This window comes from Triticum urartu, chromosome 1 (genome assembly GCF_003073215.2).
Source record: "Triticum urartu cultivar G1812 chromosome 1, Tu2.1, whole genome shotgun sequence".
NCBI classification, from domain to species: domain Eukaryota; kingdom Viridiplantae; phylum Streptophyta; class Magnoliopsida; order Poales; family Poaceae; genus Triticum; species Triticum urartu.
Genome location: NC_053022.1, coordinates 509,827,260 through 509,839,830, shown reverse-complemented (window position 1 = coordinate 509,839,830; position 12,571 = coordinate 509,827,260). Strand labels below are relative to the sequence as shown.

The following is a 12,571-nucleotide window of genomic DNA, read 5'->3' as shown; positions in this document are numbered from 1 at the left end:
CGACAGACGTGCGTTATAGCTGCAACCATACTGAAAAATGCTACGTCCGGCAACCAAAAAAGCTACATCCGATTTTGAAAAAAGTTTCAACTGGATACGGGATAGCTGGAGATCCGCCACCGTACAGCCGAAAAAAGCTGCAACTGGCGTCGAGAATAGCTACTACCTGCTTTTAAAAAAGTTTCAAACTGAAAACAGCTAGATAACAATGGCGACCGGCGACGACGGTGCTGCGTGGCAGTGCTGCGATGGGCGCATGGCGAGCTACGACAGCAGGCCGGTGGCGACGCTGGAACCCTCATCTGGTGGTGCTACAATCAGGCGGTGTGACACACGTCGAGATGCAAGGCAGAGCTGCATCCGGCGAGCTGCGGCGGCTTCGGCGATCTGTGACATGGACCGGCCCCCGTGAGCCGCGACGTCGAGCAGGCCCGGCGAGGTGCGACGGGGCGGTCGAGCAGGCCCGGCGAGCTGCGACGGGGCGGCCAAGGGCGCGCATGAGGAGGCTGACCTGCAGATTTCCATTTTTCCCTCGCGCAAGGAAGAAGAAGGTAAGGGGGAATCGTTTTCTTTGGCGGGATCCAGCAGCCCAGGCGGTCGGATCCAACGGCTGCTGTGCGACCGGCCCAACAGTTGGGCCGGTGCGCCGGCGCAGATCGTTGCCCAAACACGAAAGGTGACATATATGGTTGATCTAGGGGCACGGTGGAAAGTGGATTTTATACTGCAGTAATGCTCCAAGGTGCTGATTGACTTCTACTATATGACCCGTTTTTGACTTTTACCACTGTCTATTATCTTCACATGTACGAACAAAAAAGTACATGTAGATAAAAGTCATGGGATATGTGTGAAAAATGTTTTTCTATCACTAGTAGAAAAAGGGTCATCAGTCCCGGTTTATAAGGGCCTTTAGTCCCAGTTTTCGAACCGGGACTAAAGGGTCGTTACTAAAGGCCCCCCCTTTAGTCCCGGTTCTTACACGAACCGGGACTTACACGAACCGGGACTAAAGGCCCTCCACGTGGCCGCTGGCTAGAGCTCCACCAGCTCCACCTTATTTTTTTGAATTTTTTTTGAATTTTTTTTCTTGATTTTTAAATTTCTGAATTATTTTATAATTTAATCTCTAATCACCCACCCCTCATCACTACTCAATTTAACCTCTAATCTCTAATCACCCCTCATCATTCGAAATCATCTAACTTCCCGATCATCACCCATCCCTCTCACTACTCCAGCCCGAGCACGCTTAACTTTCGGGTTCTATTCTCCTTCGTCTCCAAGTCTGCACTTATTGTTTTCCTGACAATAGTAAGATGTCAATCCTATTAACCCTCGGGAGTTTAGCTTGAGCATGAAGTCACACATTTCACTGTTTGAGTTTGAAACTATTATTGTACAAAACAATAATTATTTAGTAACACTAATATTTCTTGAATAAATAGTTTGACCACAATTTGACCACAGTTTGACCAGATTTGACCAAAATTCAGAAAAACCGAAATAATTATTTAGTAACACTAATATTTCTTGAATAAGTAGTTTGACCATTGTTAGTCCACAATTTGACCAGTTTTGACAAAAATTCAAAAAAACTGAAATAATTATTTAGTAACACTAATATTCTTGAATAATTATTTAATAACACTAATACTTCCCGACTGTCTAGTACTGGTGTGCTGGTCCAATAGGGATTAACACGACAATTTCCCGATTGTCTAGTACAACAAGATTTGCCCGCCTCCGGTGAGTGAGGGGCGATGACGCCGACGCGTCTTTGGCTCGCTACAGTGCATGTAGTCATCGTTAAGTGGTCTACAGATCTGGATGTAATTTTTACTTCTGGTGTTCTTTATACTACCTTATCAGTTGATGAATAGATCGGAAACTTTTCCAGCAAAAAAGAGGAAAAGTGATATATATGGTTGGTCTAGGGAGCACCATGGAAAGTGCCTTTTATACTGCAGTAATGCTCCAAGCTGCTCATTGGCTTCTACTATATGACTCTTCTTTGACTTTTACCACACTGTATTATCTTCACATGTACGAACAAAGAGTACATGTAGATAAAAATTATAGGATATGTATGAAAAATGAATTTCTACCTGGGATCCATTGTTCTTCGTGCTTGTGCACTTGCTTTTCACTGATACACAGCGGAACATAAAGATGCACTTCCTAACAAGAAGAGACTAATGCACACCAACGCCCAAAATATTGGTACCGCTGTTAGCCGCTATGCAACCGGTCCGTAAAGTAACTAAATTAAAATAGTCTAACTATAACTCTTCTTTTTACTAGTACATATGAAACATTATGATGCCCTAAGATAACACAAAAAACACAACAAAACATTATTTATGTAACAACCAAAAATAAAACAATACAACTTAGACAATACTAGTAAGCGCACCAGATGACAACGCACGACACGTCGGATGTGGCAATTTCAAAGTGTTCGTCGTGTGTACAAGAAATTCACATGGTTGTAGTGAAACAATAAATTAATAAAAAAAGAGTTGAAAGAGAAAGGAGCCATGACAATCTTACGGCAATTTACAGGGGAAAAACATGATCACAAATCAAAACAGCCTTGTACTTCTTCGGTGGCTTAATGGTTAACCACGTTGCACTTCTTCCTGATCTCGCCCTGGCTTCCGGTGAGCGGGTTGGCGTTGCCCATCTTGATCATGGAGGCGGCGAAGTCGGCGAAGAACTCGTCCTTGAATGCTCCGCTGGCATGGCGCTGGACGTAGGCGCGGGTGAAGGGGTCGGTAAGGAGGGCGCCGTCGGAGTGGAAGAGGCCCCTCCGCTTGCTCACCAGCTTGAAGTAGTCGGTGTCGAAGGTCTTGAAGCTACCGGGGTCCATCTCCACGAGGGTGGTGTTGTCGTTGAGGCTGGCACACTTGCTCTTTAGCCGCATCATGTACTGCGGCTCCAGCGTGGGGTCGATGTCGCTGGGGTTCTCCATGCCGGTGAAGTTGTAGAGCCGGTCGGAGAAGGAGAAGCAGTGCGACGTCCCGATCGTGTGCCCGGCGGAGAGGACGACGAGGTCCTTGGCGTCGAGGTTCACGGCGGCGAAGAGCTGGGTGAGCACGGTGAAGTTGGCGGTAGGAGGTGGCAGGGCGTCGGTCTCGTTGGAGATGGACACGCTGCCGTCTCTCCGGCCGAGGGGAACTTCCCAGAATGGCCCCTTGCTCTAGAAAAACGATGATCGAGCAGCAGTAGAAGTTTAGAACTCGGCGCCTTCCACATGTACCGCGTGACGACATTTGCGAAATCGGCTAGTACTCACCAGCCAGACCGCGTCCCTGGCAATGAGGGCGAGCACGTCGGCGCAGGAGACGGTGTCGGGGCAGGCCTTCTCCACGGCGGCCTTCACCCTCTCGACGAAGCCGAAGCCTCGCAGCGTCTGGTTCGGCTGTGCGTCCTTCTCCGCTGTCTTGTTCGCCGAGTCCAGCAGAACAGACCCGTCGCACCCCTACATTCACGGTGATCAGGCCAGATGCAGTGGGAGTAGAGTACACATGCATGTAAATGTAGCTTACCCTGACGAAGCAGTCGTGGAAGTGCATCCTGAGGAGCGGCCCGGCGAGGCTGGGCGCCAGGGACAGCGCCCTCACCATCTCCCTCCTCACGACGTCCTCCACGCTGGGGCACGACTCGCTGTAGAACTTCTCGTGCAGCTGCGCCCGCGCGCACGTCGCCGCCACCGCCGCGAGCAGGAGCGCCACCATCAAAGACCTCGACGCCATCTTCACACGCCCCGAGGATGAGGGTGGCTAGGTAGCTAATTAGTCAGGGGAAGCTTGTGCTGCTGCTGCTGTTGCTGGACTGGCGCCCGAGAAATATATAGCGCCGGAGTGTCCCCACGCCTGCATGTGGTGGGCTGTCCTCCGGAGCAGCAGGTAAAATTTGCATGGTTTATTGAGTTGTTCCTTGTTTGCACTCTCCGGAATCTTTGCCGTGGCAGGTACACCGGCGGCGTGCCGTATGTATAATGGAGGCGGCCGGACAGCCAGACCCAGACGGAAGCACGTAGGCAGATCAACTCATTAACTAATTAGTCATCACGGAGCGGAATTCGCTGCCAAGTTTTAATCAACAAAGGGCCAGTGAAAGCCACCTACTGGTAGTTCGCAAACGTTGGAATCTCATGATCCATTTTTTTTTGAAAACCCACCATGTATTAATTAACTTAAAATGTTCGTACAATCATTCATCACAAACTTAGCCACACGGGGCGAAACAGAATTAAACATAATTCATCAGACCTATTATCGAAACTGAGCTTAGCAATCTCAAGAGCCACCGTATTAGCCCTCCTATTGATTTTGGATATCTGAAACTTCACCAGTAGCTTCTAGGTATTGACCGCCTCCTTCTTTAGGTCGATAAGGGGTGACCTGTCAAAGCGATCTTTTCCAAAAACAAAAGCCACAGAAGAGCAATCAATTTTCAAAAATGATGGGCATGTCAAGAGTGATACCGATATACAGGCCAGAAAGTGCCGCCCTAAGTTTCGCTTCCTCGGCGCTATAGCAAGCTCCGATATAATCCCACGATGAAACAATAACTTGTCCACAATGGTTTCTGATAATCAACCCCACACTCGCAACTTTAATGGCCTCCACAAAACTTGCATCGACATTAATGTTGAAGAACTCAGAGTTGGGTGGCTTCCAAGAGATAGAATTCCTCTCCATAGTGGTGGTTGGCTGAACTTCCCCCATCACTTGTTTACCTTTGTTGCACATCTCCACCTGCATGTTTGCATGACAAGACGAGAAAGAAGCCCAGTAATTTTCTACAAAGCTCACAGATGCCAAGATGGATTCCTTCCCTTTTCCAAAGATCAAATCATCCCTCAAATGCCAAGCTCTCCAGAACATGAATAATGTTTGCCCACACACCGTCGGATTTAATTGATCCAATAAAATAAGAAGCCAGTCGGGCCCAGAATATTTGAAATTCTCTCCAGCCGGTAAATTCCACACTTCCTTCAACGCCATACGAAACGTCCGAGCCTTGGGGCAACTCACCAATGCATGAAAAATACATTCATCCTCAATACCACAAATCGAGCACATACCTAGAATAGCTTGATGGTGTTTAACCCTGTTAACTTGAACCGCCAAACTATTAGAGGCAGCCCTCCACGCAAATATTCTAATCTTCTGGGGGACATTAGCCTTCCAAATTATATTCCAAAGCCTCCTTTCCCCATTCGTGGCACCACTAGAGTTACCTGGATCAACCTTTGATTCCTGAAGATTGAGTGCCAGCCTATACACACTTTTCACAGAGAACAAACCACTCTTCTCATCGTGCTAAGCAATAACATCACCCTCACTCAACCTCAGAATACACAATTTTAGAATTTCATCTGCATCATGACTATAGAAAAGATGTCTGATCAGGTTCTCATCCCAACTCCTAGACCCAGTCATGAATAACTCGGACACCCATTTGATCCTAGTTCTATTCTTTTTAGCAGATATACGAAGGCCAGAATCCCTAGGGATCCAATTATCCCTCCAAATGTTTATACTAGAACCATCGACCACTCTCCATATGATACCTTTTTTTAGCAGATCGAGTCCATGCATAATTCCTTGCCACGTAAGGGAAGTTGCTTGAGGAAATACCGTATCAATAAGATGTCCATGAGGATAATATTTAGCTTTCAACACCTTTGCACACAGAGAATCCGGAAAAACCAATAAACGCCAAGCTTGTTTAGCCAAAAGCGCCCGATTAAAAATTCCGAGGTCACGAAAGCCCATGCCCCCTTCACTTTTAGGTCTTGTCATTTTATCCCAAGACACCCAATGAGTTCTCTTTCTATTCTCCTCATCGCCCCACCAAAAATTCTTGATAATCCGGGATAACTCATCACATAAAGAAGCAGAAAATTTAAAGATACCCATTGCATAAACTGGAATAGCCTGAATAACAGACTTGATCTGAATTTCCTTCACCCCGCTAGAGGCATATTTTTCAATCCAATCCGACACCCGCTTAAGCGCTTTATCTTTTGTAGATTGAAACTTACCCGCCTTCATACGACTTTCTGGCACATGCAAACCCAGATATTTATCCTCAAATCCATTGATCGTGATCTTGAGAATAACCAAGATGGACACCTGATCTTCCATAGAGCATTTTTCCCAAATAAAATGGAACATTTATCTGGGCTTAATAGCTGACCCGTTCCTTCCTCATACGCCGATAAAATAGGTTTAATTTTCAGAGCTTGCTCCAAGTTTCCCTTGAGAAATAGGAGACTATCATCAGCAAAGAGTAGATGAGATATACCTGGGGCATGTTTGTTCAGTCGAAACTCTAGGATAATCCCTCTTGCCAACGCATCATTAATTAACAGTGACAAAGCTTCAGCCACAAAGAGGAATAGATACGGAGACAAAGGATCCCCTTGCCTCAATCCACGTGAAGGATGAAAAGACTCTAGGAGCTGTCCATTAAAGTGCATGGAAAATTTCAGAGTGGTAACACAAGTCATAATCCAGTTTATCCATATTGGAGCAAAACCATACGCTTGAAGCATTTTTTCTAGGAACTTCCAGTCCACACGATATGCTTTTGCGAGATCCAACTTATACGTACAATATTCACCACGACTATCTTTCAATGTATTTAAAGAGTGCATACATTCAAAAGCAATGAGGGCACTTTGTGTAGGAGAGATTATACCGTCCAATAGGGGTATCATTCTGTTGACAAGGCATTTAGAGATAATTTTATATATGACATTACACAAGCTGATTGGTCGAAAGTCCTTTATCGACTCAGGATGCTTCACCTTAGGAATAAGAACAATGGTTGTATCATTTATCCCATCAGGCATACTTCCTGAAATAAAGAATTGCTGGACAACTCGAACAATATCCTCATTGAGCAAACCCCAATTCCTCTGAAAAAAACCTGGCAGGGAACCCATCTGGCCCCAGGGCCTTTAACGACCCAATTTGAAAGAGGGCATCACTGATTTCTTGTTCAGAAAAATGTTTGCAGAGATCCTCATTCATTTTATCATTCAACACCGGTTTCACAAGAGACAGAATACGCGATGGATTTACCATAGAATCACAAGAATAAATGTTCTTGAAAAAAGAATTTGTGATACCTTTGATTTCATCCATGTCATGCTCATTTAACATTAAAAATATTCACATACAATGTAAATATAAGCCATGCCTGTATGAAAATGTTTTATTCAATATATTATTTATTTATTTAGCTTTTTAAAATATAATCCATGATGGTATATTTTAAATTTTTGTATTAAGTAAACATTTTTGAATAGTATTTTCTAAATAATACATAACTATTTCAAAAAACTAAAGGAATATTTTTAGTAATATATTTTATTGCATGCCTTTCTATACTTATTTTTATGCACACGAATATTTGTGTACCATGATCTTATTATTTATGTACCACAAATATTTGTAACTGACAGCATGGCCTTGTTTATAGATTTTTGTAAAATAATATGTGCACACGAATATTTGTTTATCACGAAGTAAAAAAGTAAAATTAATTACAAACGAATATTTGAATCTAACATTTATGATTAGTTCCCTCAAAAAACATTTATTATTAGGATTATTATTTACATACTTTTTTCTTTTGACAAAAAGAAATAACATGTGCTACCACATCCGTTTTATATTACTCTACATTAAGCTTCAGGGGTTAGCTACATTGGCGTGCTGGCCAATAGATGCTGACTGGTAGCTCTAGCTCACCGGATGGATTCCTGTATAGCACCATTTTTCATTTTAATTTCCCTGACAGACGGGACCCACTAGTCATAGAGAAATATAGTATATCCAAATAATTCTGTTTCATATTTATAAGTGGTCCTCATGCCAGGTCAGCATACTTTACATATATGAATAGGATTAGCATCGTATTTGCACGCTTGTGCCAAGTTTTAGAACCAATTCAGCGTATTTTTCAAGTTCAGACATTAGAACATCCATGACAAGTTCAAGCATCACTGGTGTATTTACCTCTTCCCATATGAATGCTAATACAAATTTGAAGCCACCTAGATGCATGATTCACCATGTAGCACGAGCGACCTTGCAATCAAAGTAGAGGTGTTTGACTGGGAGAAAAATTGTGGCACGCAGCGGCGGGGCACACAAATGTTCTGTGCCAAGATTCACAAATTTATCTCTGCACTCTGTGTATTCGCCGGCGCATATCAATACACACATATATCTGTATTCATATCGTAAATATAAAATATTATACCAATTTTCGTGGTTCCGTTTTCGAAGGTATAGATATTGGGGTGAACAGTTCCTGTTAGAAGTGCCTACTAAACCCCCAGCTTTGTGCTGAAAACTTCCAGTGTGTTCTTCTCTCTCCCCGTGTATTCTTCAAGTACCCTCTGCTCTTCTTAGAAGCGATCCGAGCTATTCTGTTGCGAATCCCTCTCACACGGCAATGACTGAACGACTATAGAAGGCGTAGTCCGTAAGCTTATCCGGCACAGCTTAGTCGATTGTGTATGTTTGACGTCATTCAAGTGTTTTTGTAAGCACAAGTTCTACATATGGTTGCTGAGTATTCGATCGTTTATTCTTTTAGGGGCTTCTATTAGTTTGTCATGTTTCAAGAAGTCAGATGCCAATCTTGTTTGTAACGAAAAATTTGAGGCTGGATCTTAGAACACAAATAATCACGTACGTGTGTATTTTAGGAATCTAGGAATTTATTGTCAGTACCAGAAATTAAAACTCAGAAACTTGTGAAGTCGGTTAGTTACAGAGAATGAAACTTAGGGCATCATGTTAGTTAAGGAAAGTGAATCTTACAACACATGTACAATATTGTACCCTTAGAAGAATTCGGATCACACATTTATTTATTTTTACAATGCAAATTTCGAATATGGATTATTATATGGAAAAGAAAAATACATGTATTGACACATGTATGTAAAATTATTTAAGTTTACGAAAAAATAGTTAGTAAACTTAAAATGAAGGTTACATACAGAAAGAAAATTGCATTATGAACTTGTCTTCTGAAACTTTAATTCATTAATAAATATACCTTATAATTTTGACAGACTTCAATGACTGATAGTTCGACATGTTGATTGAATGTATTTGATAAGTTACTTTGTTCTGTAAATAAATTGTTTATTTAATGTTACTGCCATAATGTAAAATCTTGATTTGTGCCTTACCACTCTTTATGTTAACAACTAGTTGATTGAATTAACAAATGTTATTAAATTAGGTGTTGTGTTAAATTATTTATTAACATTATATGCTCTGATTATGTAATGTTAATGGCATATTGACTTATGTTCTAGTGATAAAATATGTTGTCTAACTCGAATTATTCGCTAAGTGGCACTTTGAAATGTAACAGAGAATCAAGATATTAATACACTGAAGGACTCAAGCCGATAAAATGATGATGAAAAGTCTAACTCTAAATCTTGATTAAAGGTAGACCATATTCGTGCTATTTTGAATGGATTTACGGTATACAAGAAATTTTTGCTCTAGGAAATCAAATTTGAAGGGTTATTGAACTTACCTGCAATTAAAAAAGTTTAATTTAAATTTAGTACATTTCTTGTAAGTGCAACAGATGTCAAGGATCGGTGCATTAAGTGTCTCAAGATAGGAAACTCAAGTTCTATGCTCGAGATACGCACAAAGTTTTTGGGGTTCCTTCTACACTTAGAGACCTTGATGGTATTGATGGTCAGATAGCTGCTGCTTCTATTGATTTCTAAAAGAAAAATATAGGTATGAACGGAACCGATTCTCATAGTTTGAGGCCAACATATTTTTCTAGCCAGAGATATAACTGAGTTATCAAGTGAAGCTGAAACAATATGTTTTTCTTGGAGCATGCTATGGTTCATTTGGGAACACCTTCTTCTAGACATGAGTACACCATTGATAATAGGAGAGCCCTATGTAGGACTGGTTACACAGGAGAATATAACTAGTGTGAGTATGCAATGAATTATCTACTCGATGCTATTACAAGTGCACAACAACAGATTCAATCAAATATTCCTGTCATATAGTTTTATGGATGTCACTTCTTTCTACAAGTTAATTATCATGTGCATCTCAATTACCATAATAAATGTTGGATGATTCCACAATCATGTACAATATGTATGCGATATTCGACCTAGATACTCATGACCAAATTGTACCAAAGAGACACACCAAACTGCTAGGCGCCACATAAATCTTTTGATTCCATCTTGTAAGAAAACAAAGAGATCGAGTCACAACATATGATGCATGCATAGTATGTAGCGTGTTGTTTAAGTAGCTTTTTGTGTTAAATTTCATTATAATTAATCAAGAATACTTTATTTTACATTCCTTTGTAGATTGAAGGACCTAAAGTTGTATGTTATATGCGGAGTATGATTGATAGAAGTCAGACAATTTTGTTGTTGAAAAGTCTGAAAGGACAATTCTTCCACAAAAATCCCAGTCAGTTGGATATGCCGGTCATATTTTGTCTAAAGAATCAATGAAAATATCAAAGGGCTGAAGTTGTTTGAAAGAACGTGCAATTTTGCTAATCTTCAACAAATCCATAACGTATATCAAATGGAAAGTTTAGTGATAATATAAGAGATACTTATCCACAAATGGTACATTTTCATTTATATACTTTAGAAATTATAAATGTTGTTAATTTTAGGGCGCCAATCTAAACTACATTTGAAGGTGCGTGATACGTCCATTTTGCATCATGCTTTTATATCGATATTTATTGCATTATGGGCTGTTATTACACATTATGTCACAATAATTATGCCTATTCTCTCTTATTTTTACAAGGTTTACATGAAGAGGGAGAATGCCGGCAGCTGGGATTCTGGGCTGGAAAAGGAGCAAATATTATAGACCTATTCTGCACAGGTCCAAAAGTCCTGAAACTTCAGGGAACTCATTTTTGGAATTAATAAAAAATAATGAGCGAAGAAAGCACCAGAGGGGGCCCACACCCTGGCCACGAGGGTGGGGGCGCGCCCCTGCCTCATGGGCCCCCTGCCTCGTGGGCCCCCTGGTGGCCCTCTGATGCCCATCTTCTGCTATATGAGGTCTTTCGTCCGAGAAAAAAAATCATAATCAAGCTTTCGGGAAGAAACTCCGCCGCCACGAGGCAGAACCTTGGCGGAACCAATCTAGGTCTCCAGCGGAGCTGTTCTGCGAGGGAAACTTCCCTTCGGGAGGGGGAAATCATCACCATCGTCATCACCAACGATCCTCTCATCGGTAGGGTCTCCATCAACATCTTCACCAGCACCATCTCATCTCAAACCCTAGTTCATCTCTTGTATCCAATCTTTGTATCCAATCCTCATATTGGTACCTGTGGGTTGCTAGTAGTGTTGATTACTCCTTGTAGTTGATGCTAGTTGGTTTACTTGGTGTAAGATCATATGTTCAGATCCATTATGCATATTAATACCCCTCTGATTATGAACATGAATATGATTTGTGAGTAGTTACGTTTGTTCTTGAGGACATGGGAGAAGTCTTGCTATAAGTAGTCATGTGAATTTGGTATTCGTTCGATATTTTGATGAGATGTATGTTGTCATCCCTCTAGTGGTGTCATTTGAACGTCGACTACATGAAACTTCACCATTGTTTGGGCCTAGAGGGAGGCATCGGGAAGTAATAAGTAGATGATGGGTTGCTAGAGTGATAGAAGCTTAAACCCTAGTTTATGCATTGCTTCGTAAGGGGCTGATTTGGATCCATATGTTTCATGCTATGGTTAGGTTTACCTTAATACTTCTGTTGTAGTTGCGGATGCTTGCAATGGGGTTTAATCATAAGTGGGATGTTTGTCCAAGTAAGGACAGTACCCAAGCACCGGTCCACCCACATATGAAATTATCAAAGTACCGAACGCAAATCATATGAGCGTGATGAAAACTAGCTTGACGATAATTCCCATGTGTCCTCGGGAGCGCTTTCCTTCATATAAGAGTTTGTCCAGGCTTGTCCTTTGCTACAAAAAGGATTGGGCCACCTTGCTGCACCTTATTTACTTGCATTACTTGTTACTCGTTACAAATTACCTTATCACAAAACTATCTGTTACCGATAATTTCAGTGCTTGTAGAGAATACCTTACTGAAAACTGCTTATCATTTCCTTCTGCTCCTCGTTGGGTTCGACACTCTTACTTATCGAAAAGGCTACGATAGATCCCCTACACTTGTGGGTCATCAAGACTCTTTTCTGGCGCCGTTGCCGGGGAGTGAAGTGCCTTTGGTAGGTGGAATTTGGTAAGGAAAAATTTATATGGTGTGCTGAAATTTACTGTCACTTGTTACTATGGAACATAATCCTTTGAGGGGCTTGTTCGGGGTATCTTCACCCCGACCAATAGAGCAAATAGTTGCTCCTCAACCTACTGAACCTATTGAAATTTTTTACTTTGAAATTCCTTCGGGTATGATAGAGAAACTGCTAGCTAATCCTTTTGCAGGAGATGGAACATTACATCCCGATTTGCACCTAAT

General features: G+C 41.7%; 1 protein-coding gene across 1 annotated transcript; it reads right to left on the bottom strand.

Annotated features, from left to right (window-relative positions):
• Window positions 1-2,420: 2,420 nt before the first annotated feature.
• Window positions 2,421-3,839, bottom strand: LOC125537000 (peroxidase 1-like). The gene is made up of 3 exons (XM_048700286.1): window positions 3,552-3,839; window positions 3,299-3,484; window positions 2,421-3,202 (listed from the first exon to the last, which is right to left on the bottom strand). Exons 1-3 carry the CDS (start codon window positions 3,756-3,758, stop codon window positions 2,615-2,617), a joined length of 981 nt encoding a protein of 326 aa, XP_048556243.1. The 5' UTR covers window positions 3,759-3,839; the 3' UTR covers window positions 2,421-2,614.
• Between the last annotated feature and the right edge of the window lie 8,732 nt (window positions 3,840-12,571).